Raw genomic sequence first — 19787 nt, 5'->3', positions numbered from 1 at the left:
AAAGGGAGACAAGAGAGTACTAGAACTGGTGGGCACCCCACAGGCTTTGGCCTCCCTCAGGCCGGCCCTGCCCGCTGCCACATTGACTCGATGCTTTCTTAATGCTTTGATCTTACTCTCACCCTTTCTGCAGCCTCTCTGTTCATCATTGCCATGCTCCTGGCAAGCCTTAACAGCTGTTGCAACCCCTGGATCTACATGCTGTTCACAGGCCACCTCTTTCATGATTTGGTGCACCGTTTCCTCTGCTGTTCCACAAGTTACCTGAAGACCAACCCAGGGGGTGAGACCAGCGCCAGCAAAAAAAGCAACTCTTCCACCTTTGTCTTGAGCCGTAAGAGCTCCAGCCTGAAGAGCTTCACCCAGCCAGCTGGGGAGTGAAGCAGGACCCAGGCCTAGGGTTCTAAGGTCACTGGGCTTAACTTTGTGTTGCCAGGAAATTTCTGACCCACCATGGGTGTCTATGTATGAATGTATGTATATATGTATATGTATGTGAGCATAGCTTCTGTATATAGATATAACTCTGGCCCATCATTGTGGGAATATGGCACCAGAAGGATAGACCTAATAGTCAAAGTGGTCATCCCCTATGGACATTCTGTGCCCCTTCCTCTCTACTGAGCACTCACTCCTCTGGGCCTTCTGGCAAGCTCTCCTGCCTTCCCCATAAAGTGCTGATGGCTCCCCTGCTCCTCACTCCTAATCAAAGGACGGTTTCTATGGACCTGCATTTATTCTCCTCTGTTGAGATGAAAGGTAGCTTGGGACAGTGGAAAGAGAGCTGGCCTCAGAGAGGCCAAGACAGGATGAAGTCCTGCCTCTGACACATACTGTCTGTGTGACCCTGGGCAAGTCACTTCATTTTTCAGTGGCCTAGGCAACTCTTTAAGACTATATATTGGGTAGTTTCCTTACAAGGAGTTCTCTGTACCAAGGAAAGAATAGATCTTTGTAAAAAAGGAAAATCTACCAAAAATGAATGTATGTAGGCATGGTGCATTTTTGTTTGAGGTAAATATAGGACAAATGTGGGGCAATAGTGTCATTCATTGTTGGGCTACTTGCCAGCATTGTAATGAGGAATTCATTATTAGTAGGGCATGTGGGTAGAAGGAGAAGGCAAGACTGGGGATAGGAAACATAGGATTTTAAGAACTGTGTTAGCAGGGTTGAGGGAAAAAAAAATCCTGACCAGATGTTACTGTTCTGGAGAGGCAAACAGTTGCCCCTGGAGTATTGATTAACCAGGGGTTATTCATTACTGGGCTAATATAGCAATGATCACCATCTTGGACACTCTGGCACAGGCAAACAGGCCAGAAGCTTGGTAAAAAATGACCAGCTTTGTAGAGTTGATTAAACATAAGTGAATTACAGAGAAGCTGGGGCTGTAAATGAATTGCTGAAGGCTATTAACATTCCAGGCTTTCATTTGCTAGTCATTTGCATAGAGTCTGGTGAAAATAATGATAATTCTATACTCCATCCCTGTATGAGGGGTAGAGTTGATGAAGCCTTGGGAGAGGAGAATTCTTTCTTTTTCTAGCTTCTAGCTTCCGGAGAGGACACATATGGGTCTCGACTTCCTTCAGGGAGATATCCCTGGAGGAAATGTGCAGTTCCTGTTTTGAATTTTATCATTAATTTTATTACCAAAACTGAAATGTTAAATATAGCTAGATTTCGAAATTATGGGGTTCAACTTCAATTCTCTGAACAGATAATGGAATATTCCACCAAAATGAAATGGAAAAGCATTTATTAAGCATTATGCAATGTGCCAAGCACTGTGCTAAGATATAAATAGTAGAGCGAGACAGTCTCTGCACTAAAGAATCCCATATTCTAAAAATGAGCAACAACATACATAGCAGGGCAAATGGAAGGCCCAGGGGTTCTTAGGATGCAGCGGCAGAGTAGATGATAAGGGTCAAGAGTCCTTAGAGGGCAATGTCAGGTCAGATGGCAATGGCCAAGGGTCCAGAATGCATAGTGGCAGGGCAGATGGTATGGTAAATCTCAGTGGACCTTACGGAGCAATAAAAGGCCCAGTGGCAAAGCCCAGTAGGCTACCATCTTGTCAGAAGAATTGAGTTGGTGATATCCTGCTTAGCCAAGGAATGTGAACAGCCAAGTTCCTGATCAACGACTGTTCAGAGTGGGGTAGTAGGTCTGAGTGTTGGAATGAAGTGGGAGGGGGATGGGAATGTGAGGAATTAGCATTGAGCATTTGGCAAAATGGGGTAATGGAGTCTGGGATAGGGGAGCCAGAAGGACTCTCCACTGACCTATTCCTAATGGGACCTTGGGCAGTGCATTGGATTGGGGGGGGTAGGGTAGGGTAGGAAGACTGGGTTGAGGGAAGGTCCTCAGTTCCTTCAGGATCTGCTTCTGTAGATTGTAATGTATTTAGGGGTAAAACTGTGTTAGAAATTTCACGAAATAAATGTGGGAAATAAAGACTTATTTGGCAGTTTAGATTTTTGAAACTGCTTAGAAATGATGCTTTGCTTGATGCTAAGTGAGAGGCCATTACCTCTGTCCTACCAAATGCATACTATGGTATTCCTTTGTATTGCTAAAGGATGATGTTTGCCTGATGATATTGATTAATCTTCTTTTGTAATTTGCTTTACAGATTAGATGCTTAATAAAGGTTTTTCTCATGTGTGTTCTCTTTCTTTTTTTAATCCCCTCCCTCCAAGAGGGATTATTTGTGGTGGCTTTGGTGGGGGTGTTGAATTTTGTAAACTGCTACCTCAATTATCCAGTTGGCCCTTGGCTTTAGTGTCCCTGGGCGGGAGCTGGACGCATTCCCAGCTCTCTTCTCTAGTATGTCAGGATCACAACATTCCTTAGAAGCCTTCTGGTTACTTCATAGTTCTGGCATCCCTATCTTATATTGCAAAACCACATCTGCTGTTGATTACATTCTGATCCTGGGTGTGCAGAATCATTGAATGTTATTTATGGAAGGAGCCTTAGAGAACAAATAGGCTGAGCCCCTCATTTTGAAGAGGTAGAAAGTGAGACCCAGGGAGGCAGGGTTTATTTCAAAGCAACATGGTTAGTCCAGAACAGGTGTTCTGATTTTTGTTTAGTGTGCCTTTCAATGTAGACACTCTGTCTCTGTCTAACTCCACGGGCTTGTATGACATCACAGAACATAAGAAGGGACCTTTAAGACCTCCTAGCTCAAGTTCCTTATTTTTGAAAGGGTTGAATGCAACATATGGAGCCTTAGGACATAGTTGCTTAACATTCCAAGGTCCCTGGGAAAACCTGAGGTGTGTAATTAAATTCAACTAGAAATAAATGGATTGGTCTTCCAAACTTCAGATTGCCCTATCTGAACTAATAAAACATAGCAATCTCAATGCAACAAAGTGTTGCATCATTAAGGAAACATCTGGATAATTGTTTGATGCTATTCAGTTGCTGGTATAAACAACTTACCTAAGGTTACACGATGATGTGAGTATCCTTTATAGTCTCTTGCAGGTTACCTATGTCCATGTATTCTGCAAATCTGTCTCTTCCTGCCTAATAATAAACCTTATTAAGTTATTTAAGGTTTGACAATTTCATCAAGCATCTTGATGCTGGGGTTTCCCCGTAACATTCTATAGGTAAGAAAAGTGAGGTTGGGATAGGGGAAGTTACTTGTTTAAGATCTCACTGCTGTGTGGTGTAATGATTTGGAATATGTTAACCTCTGTTGGACTGGAAGGCTTCTCAGGTCCCTTCTACATCTGTTTTTCTGTGATCTGGGTTCAAAGCCTCCCACTGCTACTTACTACCAGTATATCCTTGGACAAACAGTTTTTCTTGCCTGTGTCTATGTTTTCTTCTCTATAAAACAGATGACCACTAAGGTCCCTTCTATCTCTAACTTCTTTGACCTAGAACTCAGTGAGTTAGAACTCAGATCACTTGACTTCTAGCCTTATTTGTGCTCCACTTCTTGCCAGTCCTTTATTCTCTAAGAGAACCAATGACATCATGAGGTGATGTCTTGATTTGGGTGTGAATTGGATTCAAAGGAGGTAGAGTTGAGCAAAGTTGTCAGCCCCACTCTCTCTTCCTGAGTCATCAGAGTCCAGTGGCAAGACAAAAGTCAAGATGACTGGCTCTGTGATTCTGCAGGTAGGGAGAACATCTTGTGTGGGAATTCCCAGTGCCAGCGTGCTCTATGGCTTCACGGATAGGGCCTTGGAAATTAATGACCCAATGCACAGAGATTGTAAGTGTCTTCAGGTTCCCTAAGTAGTCAGTGACAGAAGCAGCATTAAACACAGGTTTCCGTGACTCCTCCTCTCTCACTGCCCACTACACCATGTTGCTCTTAAAGTGGCAACTTCTAATCAATATAAATGTAAGAAGCTACCAGATTGTGAGTCATCCACATACCCTCACCATAGGGTTTATAGCTGGAGGGACCATCACAAGATCATCTAATCCAACCTCACCATTTTATACATGATGAAACTGAGGCTCAGAGAGAAGCAACTTACCCAAAGTTACACAATAAACACACTTCCAGTATTCTCTCCACTTAACCATGCTTGCCACTTCTTCCCATTCCCCTATGTTGAAAGGGAAGAGTCTATGAGTAGGACGAGGCATGTTTTATTGGGCTGTGTCATAGAGAGCTAATCTAAGGGACCTTAAACTCAGGACCTTCCTGCCATGGGTGACACATGAAAGCCTATTGAACCAGCCATATCCAACCTACCTGAAGAGGCTAGTGACATCTTGGGCTTCATTAAGAGTGGCACAGTTTCCATGAACAAGGAGGTGCGAGGACACCTGGAACTCTGTTCTGAGAAAACCACATCTAGACCTTTGTGTTCAGTGTTGGCAACACATTTGGGAAAAGACAGTGATAAACTCCTGCTCATTTGGGAGAGGGTGGCCAGAACGGTAAAGGACCTCAAGCCCATACCATAGGAGGATGGGTTGAAGTAACTGAGGATGTTTAGCTTGGAGAAGAGAAAGCTCAGAGAGAACAATGGAAGCAATCTGAGTCAGTGGAGAGTGCTAGATTTGGAATCAAGGATCTGGGTCCAAATCCCACTTCTGATACTTGCTGCCTGTGACTAGAGATGGTCACTTAACTTCTCTTCATCTCCATTTCTTTGGGTTTAAAATAAAGTGGTTGGGCTACATGATCTCTGGGGTCTCTTCTAGCTTTAGATTTATGATTCTGTGACACCTCTAAGGTTCATTCCAGCTCTAAATCTTAGATCCTATTATCACTAAGTACTTGAAAGGCTATGACAAGGAAGAAGGTTTAGGCTTGTTCTGTCAGACCCCAAAAGAATAGGACTTGGAGCAGCGGGTGGAGATTGCTAGGGAAACCCTTCCCCTTCACCAAAGGCATTCAAGCAAAGGCTGGGTGACCACTTGCTAGGGGTGTCATAGAGGGAAATATTTTTTGCTTATGAGTTGGACTGGATGGTTCCAGGAGTTGGTCCCTTCCAACTCTGAGATTCTGTCATTCCATGAGTCTATGAATGTTCCTTCCCTCCCTCACTCTGTATCCGTTCAGAACGGGCAGGATGAGTAAGGGGGTGAAACAAAGAAGGGAATAGTCTTCCAAGGAACTTAACAGGTGCCTCATCGCTGGAGTAAATGACTGTTGGGAAAAAAAGTCACAGCACATAGTTTCAAGGAAAGAAGTGTACACTGATCTACTGGAGGGGTCTCAGATGAGATTCAATCAATTCTTTCTTCTTCTGATGAGGTGATCCCAAAGCACTATAAGACATTATTTACAGATATTCAGAGTTAGAAAGGACTTAGTTGGCCATTCAGCCTTTACTTAAAGATCCCAATAAGGGGAACCTCACTCCCAAGGCAGTCTGTTCCCATTTTGGATAGCTTTGAGCACTTGGAAGTTTTTCCTTATCTTAAGCTTAAATTTGTGTTTTTGCACTTCATCCATTGCTAATAGTTTGTCTTGTGAGGCCAAATAGAACAAACAGAATTTTTTTTTTTGCATGACTGACTTTAGGATGTTGGAAGATAGTTACTGTATCTCCTCAGAATCTTCTCTTTTTTAGGCCAAGCATCCTGAGTTCCTCTAAAAGTATTCTTGGGAATGTAGAATATCCTTAGGGAAATGAAATAAACATTTTAGGAGGACACTTTGCTCCAATCTTTTGGACAGAAACAAAATGAACAACTACCCCCCTGCAGCCAAAACCCTTTATTGGATTCCAATCTGCCAGTCATAATTGCACGTTGTCACTAAAATATAGGGGTTTGCAGGGTTTCAGGAAACAATGACCCCAGGTGGGAAGAGGCTGGCTTCATGCCATTACAGTAAAGACTCAAAATTACAGTACAAATGAGTGCCCAGACTCATATGGTAGCTGCCCTCTGAGCAAATGGCCATCATCTTGGCTTGTGGATCCCACAGTGTGGGACAGGGACAGAATGAAGACCAGTGTGCTCAAATGTCATTATGTCATTTCCCCTTTCTCTACACATTCTTGTCTCAGAAAGAGCAACAAGTCTCTAAAAAATAAAATACGTAGAAATCCCCATGGAGTGTTGTTGTGGAACTAGATGTGACTTTACATCCCCTCTTCCCTCCCTCCCACCCTCACCCCGCCAGACTCACAGGTTTCATCTTTACCCTCCTCCCCCAATCTTATCTAGGCCTCCTTTCTCAAGGCCACTTTGATGCTGCTGAAGACTTGGCCAAGGGCAGCGAACAGGGGATGGCAGAAGGTGTGGACACAGAGGGAATAGATGCGACTGATGCACTGCATCTCAATCAGGCAGCTCTTGATGCAGGGTACCACAGCCCAGATGTGGCAGAAGGAGATGCAGGCAAAGATGAAGCCCCAGAGGAGGGCCAGCGGGACGCCCAGCAGGGTGGAGATCAGGCGGTAGCACCAATACTTGCTGACTGTGAAGGTAGTGTAGCTGACCTTCCAGACGCCATCAAAGCTGTAGGTGCCCTCAGGCTCGGCGATCACATCCTCAAAGTCCACCTGAGACCCAGTCCAGAGTGAGGGAAGAAAAGAGTACTTGTCAAAACCCAAGGTTTGGGACCAGAGAAACAGCCACCCTCAATGGCAAACTGATGCCAACTGGCATAAACAGAACCAGGATAACAACATAAATGCAGAAAATGAAAGCAAAATGGTAGCAAGTGAATGCTGTGAAATTAGAGTGATCAAGCTTGGCTCCATAGAAGAGATAGGAGAAAGTGTCTCCTCCTTTGTAGGTGGAAGGCTATTATGGGGATGCATGGGGCACCGCATATAATGTCAGACTTTTGAGATATAGTAGTCTCATTGAATTTTCTCCCCTCTTTTTTATTTTTTGTCATATGGGATGACTCTCAGAGAGGAGGAAACATTGGAAAATGTAGGAGATGTAAAAAGGTATATCAATAAATTCATTTTTAAAAATGCAACAAAATTTACAGGATAACTAGAGATTAAAAAACAACAGTAGAAGAGACTTTAGCAATCACTTAGTACGAAAATTTCAATTTGACTTATCAGAGAACTGATATGTGTATATTTTTATATACATATATAGTAACATACATACAGGGGTATGCTGGTAAATGTTTTACAACCAGATTTTGGTGGGGAGGGGGAACAAGCACCCATGGCACACTTTTAAGTTTAATCTGTGATATTAACATTTTCTCCATCACTTTCTTAAGTCTAGGCAGTTAACAGGACAATAAATCAAACCCTGATTTGAACTGTTCACTGATTTCCAAGCTGTAAATACTCATGATGAAAATTTAACTATCAGCTGGAGCACATATGAGCTGGCTCCAGCACACTCCTGATTATGATGAGGACTAGAATTCAGTTTTAACATTCAATGATGCTAGCAAGCCCTAGATTCTACCTTGGAGAAGAGATGAGAAAAGTCATCCCTGTCCATTCCATACAGGGAAAGGAGAGGGGCAGACTTCTTGGATGTGCTAGATACTTTATTAGGACAGTATTTCTTCTCTTTCTTTTTTATTCTTAGTTACAAGGGAGGGATGGCTCATTGAACAGGAGAGGGGTGCAGGAATATATCCAGAAATGAAAGTAACGTAACAATAAGAGAGAACAATATTTTTTAAACTAAATGATTCTATGCTCTGACTGTTTTTACTTTCAGCCTGGTTTCTACCTGCCTTCTTCTCTCTTCTCCCAATTATTGAAATATGTGCTCAAGAAAAGCAAACTTGCTAATAGTCCACAGAACTGAAACTCTCTGATATTATGCACAGTCAAAAATTGACTGAGTTTGAGGTGTATTTTTTTCCCCAATGAACACACAACAGCATTGACAGAGGATCTCAGACCAGCAGTCCCCAAAGCCACGGACTTCCTCCAGGGTGCCTTTGCAGACAGATGTGTAGCTAGATTAAGAGATCTTTGTGAAGAGAAACAAGTTTTATGGAGAGACAGAATAGTGAAATAGGACCCGGGGGTCTTCAGGTTCCTGACTTCTCTTGTTCTTTTCTCATTTTCCTTCTCCTTCTCCCACCTAAGATGCCCAGTGTTGACCCCTTTATCTGCTGATAGTCTATTCACGGAGCCTTCAGACACACTGGAGAGTATGTAGCTGCTGACAATTTAGCAGGGGATGTTTCTGAGTGCTTTTGCACTTTAACAGTGATTAAAATATTAAACTAATGAGGTGATTTTAAGGAAGAGACACAGCTACTCATCTCTAATAACTATAGATCTCTCTCTCTTTCTGTCTCTCTGTCTGTCTCTGTCTCTCTCTCCCTTCTTCTCTCTCTTTGTCTCTCCCCACTCTGTCTTTCCGCTCTTTCTCTGTCTCTCCTCTGTCTCTTTCTCTCTCTCTGTCTCTGTCTCTCTCTTTCTCTCTCTGTCTCTCTATCTCTCTTTCTCAAAATCCATACCCCAGGCAGTTAGTAACTATTTGACATGGTTAAATCATTTAACCTTATTCAGTCTTTGTCTCTTCATCTGTAACATGGGGATAACAATAGCACCTACCTCACAAGATTATGAGGTTCAAAGGAGATAACATACATAAAGTGCTTTGCAAACCTTACGTATCTATATAAATACTCACTATTATTATTAATAATTATTGATATACATGGCCACTGGTAGGATACTCAATTCAACTCAATTCAATAAACATTTACTAACTCTAATGCAAGGTGTTGGAGATAGAAACAAAAGTGAAACTGTTTCTGCCCTCGAGGACTTTATATTCTCTTGGGGAAACACATGTAAGCAGATAACTAAATGCCAAGTCTATACAAAGTAATATAAAGTTGTTTCCTGCTGGAGAAAGCACTAATAACTCAGTGGATGAGACTACCCGCACAGAAACAATGTGAGCAAACGTGTCTTCCTCCCGCCTACTTCTCTCAGGTTCCAATCACCGTCTGGCTCAAATGTAACTGCAAACCAGGAAATCGGCTCTATCCAGACATGGACCTATTTGAAGCAGCCTGAGGTTTTGTGATTTTTGTGCTGAGGTAGAAAAAGGCAACCAAAGGCATCAATCTGGGGGTGAGAAGTTCCTGCTCTGGCATAATGATACCAGTTATATTTAGGTCACATAAGAAAAAGGACATTTGGGTGGGCAGTGTCTCTTGGTCCTGCATGGTTCCAGCTTGGGGATCCACTGGCCATTGGCTGACAATGCACCCTTTTTGCTCCTTCCTTCTACAACAGTGGAAGAGAGGCCTGAACCTATCCAGCCTGCATTAGAAGAAATGGTAAAAGTGTGCTTTGGGTAGCTAGAAAATAGGATCAGAGGCTGAGGGAATATTATTTTGGTGACCCCCTTTGTCACAGCTGGTGTGTAATTGGAGGAGTTTTCTAGAACTGGAAATAACTTGGGAAAATAGCCAATAATAATAACAATAATAGCATTATATGTATATATACACATATATTTTGCATGTTTGCAAAGGACTTTGCATACATTATCTCCCTTGATGCTCACAACAATCCTGTGAGGTAGGTGTTAATGCTGTCTTCGTATGAGTCTGAGAGAGGTTAAATGCCTTACCAGGTTCATACAGCTAGTAAATGTGTGAAGCTGGATTTAAACTCACGTCTACTGGTCCTGTTAAGTCCATTTTCACAATATCTCTCACATTTGTTTCCTCTCTGTTCACATGGCCACCAATTTAATTCATCAACTCTTATCTTGACTATTCCAATAGACTCCTAACTGGTCTTTCTGGCTCCAATCTCTTTTCTTTCTGATTCTTCCTTTATTGGCAGCTATGGTAAGAATTTTCCCAAGACACAGGTCTGACCACATCATTCCCCTGCTCTAAAACCTTCATTGCCTCCCTATTTTCTCTCATGTAAAATACATATCCCTCAGACTGGCATTCAAGTCCTTCCATCATTGGGTTGGATAGAACTTTTCCAGATTTTTTTCACATTACTCTCCTTCATGGATTCCACTTTCCTGCCCAACTATACTACTTGCTGCCTCCCACACTCAGTAGGCCATCACCTGAGATGCACCATGATGTAGTGGAAAGAACAGCAGGTTTGGAATCATAAGACCTGGGTTTATATCCTGATGCTACCACTTATTAGCTGTGTGACCCTGGTTAAGTCACTTTACTTTTTGAGGTATCAGTTTCCCCATTTGTAAAGTGAGGTGTTTGGTTTAGATGGCCCCTAAAGTCTTTTCCAGTTCTAAGTCTACGATCCCCATGGTTCTGTCTTCACACATTTACACAGCATGTCCATTCTGCCTGGCATTTGATACCTTCTCAGCTCTACCTTTCAGAATGCTTATTTTCCTTCAGAGTTCTCTCCTTCTCTGAACTTGCTCTCTGATCACACCAGGTGAAGGTGTTCTTTCCCTTCCCAAATATTTTTTTTTAATGTACTTTGTCTGGATTTCTCCTCCTCCCCACCCCCTGCCCATCATTCCCTACCTTGTATCATACTCATCTATAAATGTGAATTCATTCTCTCCTCCAGTAAAATGTAAGCTCCTTTAGGGCAGGGACTGTTTTCTTTCTGTCTTTGCATAGCCAGTGCCTACCACATAGTGTACTTCTTAATGGGTGTTTGTGGAATTATCATGTTTTGATTTTATATGGTAACCAAGTTGGGGAAAGCAGCTATCTGAATGTCAGTATCTCTATCCTAGAATTCAATTCAGATGGGACTTGGTGTGAGTTCTTGTCACCCCATGAGTTTGAAGGTGTGGGTGAGTAGAGCCCCTCTCTCAACTTAGAGCTGCTACTTGGCACGTGCAATAAACCTTAGGGCAGGGTATTTCTCACTACTGGGAACCTTATGGCAGAGAACAGCAGCACGCAAACGTCCTTAGTCTGTAAAGCTCCTGTTTGACCTGGCACCAAGAGGCCACTTTTGGACGGGAGTAGGATTTCCCTTCAAGTACTCTTCTGAGTGTATTCTGATACCTCCTCATCCTAGAGCATTCCAAGCCATTCATGCCTCTGTGTAAGGGAGGAGAGCACTGGTCAGTGCATTCTCAGGCTAACAGGTGGTGCCAAGAACTCTTTGGTCTACACTCCACATGCATCTCCTAGGTCAGAAATTCTTGTGGTTCTGTGGCACTGTGGGAGGTGCCTTGTGTGAGAAGTCACAGTCCTTGACTTCAAGAAGCACTCAAGAAGGCCACCCTAGCTTAGGTCTACATTCTGCCTCTGCCAGGGGTGTGACAAAGAATGCTTAGTGGAGGAGGCTACCCTATGCATTATCAAAATCAGCAAGATCCCCCTCTCTCCTTAATAAAATGCTATTAATTAATTCAACAATTTTTTCTTGAGTGCCTCCTTATGTGCAAGACCACACTGTGGGGGGATGCAAAGAGATGGTCCTCAATCTCAAAGGACAAACTGTAAAAAAGTGAAACAAAAAAATAAGGCAATAGATAATTCATTGCCAAATCAGAGATATTGGCTTTAAATGCAACAGGAGCTCAGGGCATTCATTGCCCATGAATTTTTTTAAACTACATCTGAATTTCTTCATATTTTTAGCTTGTGCCACTCCTTAAAAGATTAAGGTCCATAGCTCCCCTAGCTGTTGTGTTGAGAAGAACTTATTTTTAAAAGCATCTACTTCTATTTCTAGGGGACCTTCCCGTAGTTCAGCAGTCTGGGATTCAGTGAACAAGCCTGCACTCTTTCTCCTGCATGTAACCTTTGTGATTTTGTACACTTTGAACACATCTAATCTCGGGCTCTATTTCCTGAATGAAGCGTTTTAATGTTTTTGACTCTGTTCTCCTGTGTAGCCCTTTTATTCCTTTGAATGCTGCCCCTCCCCCCATATACATGAATACATCTATTAATGAAGATTAAATCCATTTTTCTCATTTTGGTCAGGGCCCCATGACCCAGTTGGCAAGGATATATTCATTGCTGACCCAGTAGCATAGTCAAGACATTATTGTCCAGCTCAGAGGTTTTTTCTGTGCCTAAGACCTCAGGTAGTTTGCAGCACAGTCTAGATCACAAGACTTCCTCAAAACCACACACAACACAGGGGTATTCAGATATATATTGAAGCTGAGAGTTCCTGGGGAAGAAATACAGCTATGCAAGCAAACAGAGCATTTACACAACTGCTTGTTAATTATCCTCTGCAATTCTGTGGTTATAAGAGAACATTCCTTAGGTGCTGGTGACCATGCAAGGTTTGGCATGGTGTCAAAACCCAGCTGATGAATGAGTTTGTGATGGAGAGAGGGAGAAAGAGGGAGAAGGGGGAGAGAGGAGAGAAGAGGAGAGGGAGGGATCAAGGGGAGGGAGGGAGGGAGAGAGAGAGAGAGAGAGAGAGAGAGAGAGAGAGAGAGAGAGAGAATTGATTGTGAAATGGTTATTGTCCTTTGTTCTTGAAGAGGACCAAAATGACATCACTATGTTAGAGTCAAGTAATAGTGTGTCTGACTGTGCCTGATCAGATGAATATGAGCTCAGAATGCTCTACCACAGGTCAGGTACAAATAGTCCATGTGAGCATTTGGGGTGGATTCTCTAAATTTGTACATCTTGTGTTTCTTTTGACTTACTTCAATTCTGCTTGGCTTATAGAGCACAGTACCTTCTTTGTTGAGGGCATGCTATGCTGGGCATTCCTGTGCCAGTTTCTCCATGTCATGCAATCAATTCCAAAGTTCCAAAAGAATCCAAATTTCAAAGAATGTGAAATAGTTGTTGAATGTAAATGATGGGGGTGTTGAATATTGGATATTGAATATTGAATAAGGAATGGGATCTGAGTGCCAATCCTTGGAGCTAACCACATATTGGGTGCATGAGGCATGTGTTCTGGGATCAGGCAAACGCAGGTAACCTTAGCTTGTGCAATTTGATGGGAGAGGTTGTAAGTCTTTGCTCCAGTGATAGGAGCATTTTGGTACCCAAATAACCCAGTCCTAGCAGCTGTAGAAAGCTGTTTGGTATAGTTCTGAATCTCCCAATAACCTAAGTACAGTCAATGAGAGCACTTGGGGAGAAGCTGAAGGATCCAGAATCTAGATCCAAGCATAATTATCAATAAGTGTGAGGTGTGTATGTGTATGTGTGTAAGTGTGTGTGTATGTTTGTGCATGTGTGTGTGTGTGTGTGTGTAAACTCTCCAAGATATCTCCCAGGAATTCTAGAACAACATTGTTCTGCCCTAAAGACGTATGCCCTGGTTCTCTTTCTTTGTTCAATGTTGGATTTGTAATTGCTTAGCCTAAATACCAGCCTAAAGGTTCAAGCTTTCAAGAGAGAGTGAGAAAGATACTGGTGCCCACGATGGCCTTTCTGCCAAAATGGGACCAGAGGCTAAGGGAATATTATTCTGGTGACCATAGGCTTACCACAAATCAGCTAGCCCACCTTGCCTGACTATGATAGTAACTTCATTGTCAGAAACATCATTGTCAGAGATAATCAAGACAATGAATCAATTTAGGAGGTAAAGATTCAGAATCGGAGTGCTTTTTCTATCAGGCCTCAGCTGGCTTCTCTCCTCTGAGTCAGGTAGGAGATGGTAACTTGCCCCTCTTAGGGGGCACAGGGGCCCTCTCTGTATCATTTCAATTTAGGGACATGGAGGCTATGGTAATGTGAGGTGATCAGGTCACATGGGCTTAAAGAATTAATTTTCCTTTCAGCCAGGCCCACCCTCAAGCAGCCAGCATCATTCCCATTTCCTCATTCTCCTCAGTTACCATTGCCACCAGCCCAGAGCCAAAGCTATAACTAGGGTAGGGTGATCAGAGGTTTTTCCCCAGGTTCCAGATTTAGCATATATTAAGTGCCTACTATGTGCCAGGCACTGATCTTAGCACCAAGTTAGCAAGAATTGTTAGTTCAAAGAGGCCACTACCAGATGACTCCTTGCTCCCTCTGGAAGCTGCAGCCCAGGCCTGCCTCATCCCCACCTCAGCACCTCCCCGCCCCTCTCCCTCTTCCTGCATGGCTTCAAAAATTCATTTCAAGGCCTGTTTTGTGCCACTGACTGGAGGAGTGTGGGGGGCGAGTGCTCCAGGTGCAAATGCTACTAGACACAGCCCCATTTGAACTAGACATTCTGGGATGTTCCCAAATCCCTTCCATACATAGGCTGACTTTGTCAAAAGGAGCTTTGTTCCCAGAGGGTTTGCTAATTAACAGTTATACTGTAACCACCATTGGCAGATGAATTTACATATTGGATGATTTCCCCAATATTGAAATTGTGGGCGGCAGTGGGGGTGGGGGTTGGCTGCCTGAGATGAAAAGATGATAGAAGGGAACTTTCTCTCCCTTCCTTCTTACAGTAACACATAGAGCCTGGAGGGTTTGAGGGTGCATCATTTAATTATTCATTTTCTTAGAAATCATTGGTCCTGATGTTTCAATTAGACGTTTCCCAGCAATGCTTTTCACCAAGGGGGGCTGGCTTGGAGTCTCCATATACTTCCTCATCTTCCAAACACCTCCTTCCTTGTAAATCAGAGGAAACCAGTAGAGAGTCCTGCAGCTGTCCCCCCAGCTTGGATCTGAGAGAAGGGCCTGCTTTGGTCACGGTTTACTAAGCCTCTCCCCGGGAAGGAGAAGGTGGCATTTATGTAGGCAGCTCTGCGGTGCATGCCAATTTTCCCCAACAATACAGTGGCTTCTTTCCTTAATTAGTTACTAGAATTGCAGGAAATGACTTATTTTGGTGGGGGGACTGGTAATGTTCCCTTTGCTCCCTTTCTAAGGCAGAATGTTCTGTCTGTGTCTGAAGGGAGGGAGAGAGAGAGAGGGAAGGGAAATGAATCTGCCTAAGTCAGGCAGCCTCGCCTACGTTTATTTTTGGAGCAGGAAGGTGGTAGTTTGATTAGTGTGAGCCAGCTGGAGCAGCAGTGGGACAGGGCAGATAGTGTAGAGGGCCTGGAGCTTATAGAGGAGGCTCTATGTGGACCTGCCAGCTTATGTGGTGTCCTGAGTGAGTTAATGAAAGCTCTACTGCTGTGAAATTCTGCCTGACATCCCCAAAGACTCACCCAGTTCAGCTAAAGTACTTGAGAACCCCAGTAGAAATGGAAATACATTATTGTTGCTGTTGTTGTTCAGTAGTTTTCAGTCATGTTGGATTCTTCATGAGCCTTTTTGGGGTTTTCTTGGCAAAGATACTGGAGTGGTTTGCCATTTCCTTCTCCAGCTCATTTTACAGGTAAGGAAACTGAGCAAACAGGGTTAAGTGACTTGCCCAGGGTCACACAGCAAGTAAGGGTCTGAGGCCAGATTTGAACTCAAGGAGATGAGCCTTTCTGATTTCAGTCCTGGTGCTCTGCGCTTCCTATTATTATTATTATTATTATACACTAACTATTCATAACAATATATTATTAATTATATAGTGTGTGATGATGAAGAAGAAGGTGATGATGACTAGAGAAACAGCATGGTAATAAATCAAGACCTCACCGCAGAGTCAGGAAGACCAAGTCCTGGGTTCAAGTCCTTCCTCTTACAAATATTGGCTATGGGATCCTGGACATTTACATCACTTAACCTCTTCATGCCCTTAGGCAAATTCTAAGTCTCCAAGTTGTAAAGCTGGTACCAATCAGCTTTGGTAGAGAGTATTCCTCATGTAGAGCTCCTTACACCAATGAGATCACAGGAGATCTGAAAAATTAACTAATACTAGCTCATAGAGGCAGTGGGGTGGGGGTAGTAGATAGAGGGTTGTGCTTAGAATTACAAAGAACTGTTTTCAAATTCAGTCTCTGATATCTACTGGCTGTGGCCTTCAGAAAGACCTTGGCATTTACTCAAGGATGGGTTGCCATCTGTATCTGTGCAGAGTTCCCCATGATGACATCACACATGTTCAGTGGTCTAGTGATAGTAGCTCAGAAATGCCACTTGGAATTTACAGAGCATTTTGTCCATTAGACTGTGAGCCCCCTGACGGCAGGCACCGTCTTTTTCCTTTCTTTGTATCCTCAGCCCTTAGCACAGTGTCTGGCACAGAGTAGGCTCTCATTGATTCACTGAGTATCTGATCTCATTCATTCCTCACAGCAATTTCGTGAAGTGGATAGCATCTATATGAATCCCATTTGTTGGATAACACTAACCCAAGTTCACACAGCTAGTAAGCACCAGAGCCAAGATTTGAATTGACTCTGAGGCCATGTTTCTTGACACTACAAATGTGATCTCATAAAACGTCAGGAGAATTGACTTCTAGTCCTGGCTCTTTCACTGATTTGTTTTGTGACCATGGGATGCTCAGCCCAGCTTTCTGGGTCTTAACCTCCTTATTAGTTAAATCAAGCCAATGAACTTGGGGGTCTCCAGGTCCTTCCTGGCTCTAAAATGTGATGTTATGCTCACATTGTGTTATATCACATTCAACCATTTTTAGCTGGGAATTCTTGAATAGGGATTAGTTGTTTAGAGGTATTCACTGGGCAGGAGCTTGGAAGGGACAAGGGATAGCTAAGTTTTGACTGTGTATGAGTGAAGACCCAGATTGAGAAGGGCTATGTGGATGGTAAGCTTGCCTTGAATACCAGTGTGTGGGTGTCTGGGCCCCACAGTTGGCAGGTGCAGAGGATTATGGGAGGATTATATTACACATAGGAATAGCTTGCAGATGACAAACCAATACTGGGCATGTAAATTAGGCCACTATCATGGCCAGAACCCTTATCCTAGACCCTCCTTGTGAGTTATTTCTTTTGTCTGAATTTCTTACTTGTTTGTAAGACACTTACCCTATGTCTGGATATAGGGTCTTGTTTGTAAGACACTTACCCTATGTCTGGATCATGGATATAGAATTAGAATGAGCCAGAGGCATCATTTATCTGGGTTAACAAACCCCTTATTTTAAAGAGAGAGAAACTGAGACCTGGAGAGGGGAGTGACCTGTCTAAGATGACACATGCATTGTGGAGCAAAGCTGGGATTGGAACCCAGGTGTTCTTGTATTTAAATTCAGTGCTCTTTTCACTCTACTCCTCCTTAGCTCACTCACTCAATCAACAAAAATTTACTAAATGCCTATTATGTGTCTAGCACAAGGTATATAAATACAAAAGTGAGATGACCCCTACCAGCAGGAAGCTTGTGTTCTACTGTAAGCATTGAGTCATGGAAACACAGATGTTCAGAGTTGGAAGGGGCATCTACTCAAACCCATACCTGAAAGAGAAAAGCCTCTACAGTCTTTGCTTGACACCTCTAAGGCTTGTGAATGACTCTGGGCCTCAGTTTTCCTGTCTGTGAAGAGGGGGTGTTTGGGACCATGATCTACTGAGGTCCCTTACAAATCTAGGATTCTATGAATCCACTCATTCCACTTGTATATGATTCTGGTTGCTGGGAGGTTTTTCTACGTATCAGGTTTGAATTTACTTCTTTTCACTCAATGCTTTTTGCATCTTCCTGGGTACATGGTTTTGGTCTGCTCACTTGAGAGAGGAGGAACTCAGGATCTGGATGAATGTCCCAGGATATCACAGTGAGCTTTTTTTGCCCTAATAAGGTGGTCCTCAGACAAAAAGTTTTCAAGCTTGCTGCTGAAAGGGGTGCTCCACGTGTCTGTTCTTTTTGGAGAGTGGGTGGGGAAAGGAGACAGGACTCCAGAATAAGGTAATTCGATAGCTAAGGACTGGGAATCCATCAGAGAAGGCAGCAAGATGTACATTGGAAGAGTCAGATGGTGCAACACAGAGCATGTTAGATGTGTGGTCAGTTCCAATCCTGCTTGGACATGCAGGGGTGAGGTTGGGTGGATCCCTTCAAGGTCTCTCCTAGCTCCAACCTTCTGTGTCTTACTTGGCTTCTTTCTCCCTGTCTTTCATCCATATCATTTTGTAGAACCAAACTTTAGAGCTAAAGAGCCTTTAGAGATAACAAGATCATAGCTAGAAGGCACCTGAGAGAAGGTCTTGTCCAGGAGTGGGGACCCCTTGGCCTGGAGGCCACATGTGGCCTTCTAGGTCCTTGGGTACGGCCTTTTTACTGAGTCCAAGTTTTACAGAACAAATCTTTTTATGAAGGGGATTTGTTCTGTCAAGTTTGGATTCAGTCAAAGGGCTGCACTTGAGGATGGAGAGGGCCACATGTGGCCTCGAGGCCACAGGTTGCCCACCCCTGGTCTAGTCCAAGCTTATCATTTATGGAGTAGGACACTGAGGCCCAGAGAGGATGAGTGACCTGCCAGAAGACACACGACTAATACATAGTAGAGCTAGGATTCCTCTCTGGGCTGTGTTCTGGGCCTCCTCCTTCATGCCTCAGCTCTTCATCCTGAAACCTTGCTCCAGCCCTGGAATTCACACCTTTGGGGCAGCTTCTGCCCCTGCAGGCCTCTTCCTCTGATTGGATGGCTCCTCCCAGAACCTCCATTGAAGGAAGGCCCCCAGGCCAGCCTGTCTAATTCTTCTCCAAACTTCACTCCTACTTAGCACAGTGCCTGGTACATAGTAAGCCCTTAATCAACACTAATTAACTGACTGACTGAAAGCCAGATACAGAGAAGCATAGGTTTATGATACAGAGCTGGAAAGGACACCAGAGATCTTTCAGTCAAACTGCCTCACTTTTCAAATGATGGAAACCAAGACCCAGGACAAAGTGAACTTGCCCAAGGTCACTAATTGGCTGACTTGGGAATGGAACTCAGGTCTCTGACATCAGATGCAATGCTTTTTCCACCATATCAGTCACTTCCCTTCCGGGGCCTTCTCAGCAGCAGGAAAGTATGTCCAATAAGTCATTGGAACCTCTGAGAATAAGTTAGTTTAATGGCTTTGCCCTGCAGGGAGGAAATGTCTACATTGTCAAAGGGGACCCGAGGCAGAGGGCAATGCTTCACCCAAAGGAATGACTGGTTTGTGGTGATTTCTCTGTCTTGGTGGCACCTGGTTGTGTGTGTGTGTATGTGAGTAATATTTGTGGGTAACTTGGACATTTCCTAGCCCTTGAACCACTAATGGGCTACATTTGAGAGAGTTCAATTTGGTGCTTTTAAATGGGAACACATGAAGTCATTATCATTTATCATGGCTCAGCTCTGCTTGGAAAACACCACTCTAAATCCAAGTCACGAGGCTCTTATCTTAGAGCGTCTCAGTTTGTGAGTTGAGAAGTCTTTTTCCCAGGCAATTTTAAGGTAATGGACCCTTCCCTCTGCATGAGACTATGTATAGGCTGAACATCAACAGGGTGGGCTGAACACCAGAAATCTGAATGATGAATGAGCCCTCTGGAAGGGAAGGGACTGTTTTTTGTCTTCCATCCATCCATCCATCCATCCATCCATCCATCCATCCATCCATCC

General features: G+C 43.5%; 2 protein-coding genes across 2 annotated transcripts in view; one reads left to right on the top strand and one right to left on the bottom strand.

The window, feature by feature from the left end:
* The window catches only part of OXTR (oxytocin receptor), a 36066-nt gene extending 33437 nt beyond the window's left edge, over positions 1-2629 (top strand). Inside the window, exon 3 of the mRNA XM_027863908.1 lies at positions 134-2629. Coding sequence (XP_027719709.1) covers positions 134-381 — 248 coding nt within the window. The 3' untranslated portion in view covers positions 382-2629. The remainder of the gene's footprint in view (positions 1-133) is intronic.
* Positions 2630-6617: 3988 nt separating this feature from the next.
* The window catches only part of CAV3 (caveolin 3), a 23213-nt gene continuing 10043 nt past the window's right edge, over positions 6618-19787 (bottom strand). The window contains exon 2 of the mRNA XM_027864081.1: positions 6618-7007. Coding sequence (XP_027719882.1) covers positions 6666-7007 — 342 coding nt within the window. The 3' untranslated portion in view covers positions 6618-6665. The remainder of the gene's footprint in view (positions 7008-19787) is intronic.

The sequence above is a fragment of the Vombatus ursinus genome, unplaced genomic scaffold, assembly GCF_900497805.2.
Source record: "Vombatus ursinus unplaced genomic scaffold, bare-nosed wombat genome assembly UNPS02014773.1, whole genome shotgun sequence".
NCBI lineage: Eukaryota > Metazoa > Chordata > Mammalia > Diprotodontia > Vombatidae > Vombatus > Vombatus ursinus.
The sequence above is the reverse complement of the archived record's forward strand: the minus strand, read 5'-3'. Positions and strand labels throughout refer to the sequence as shown.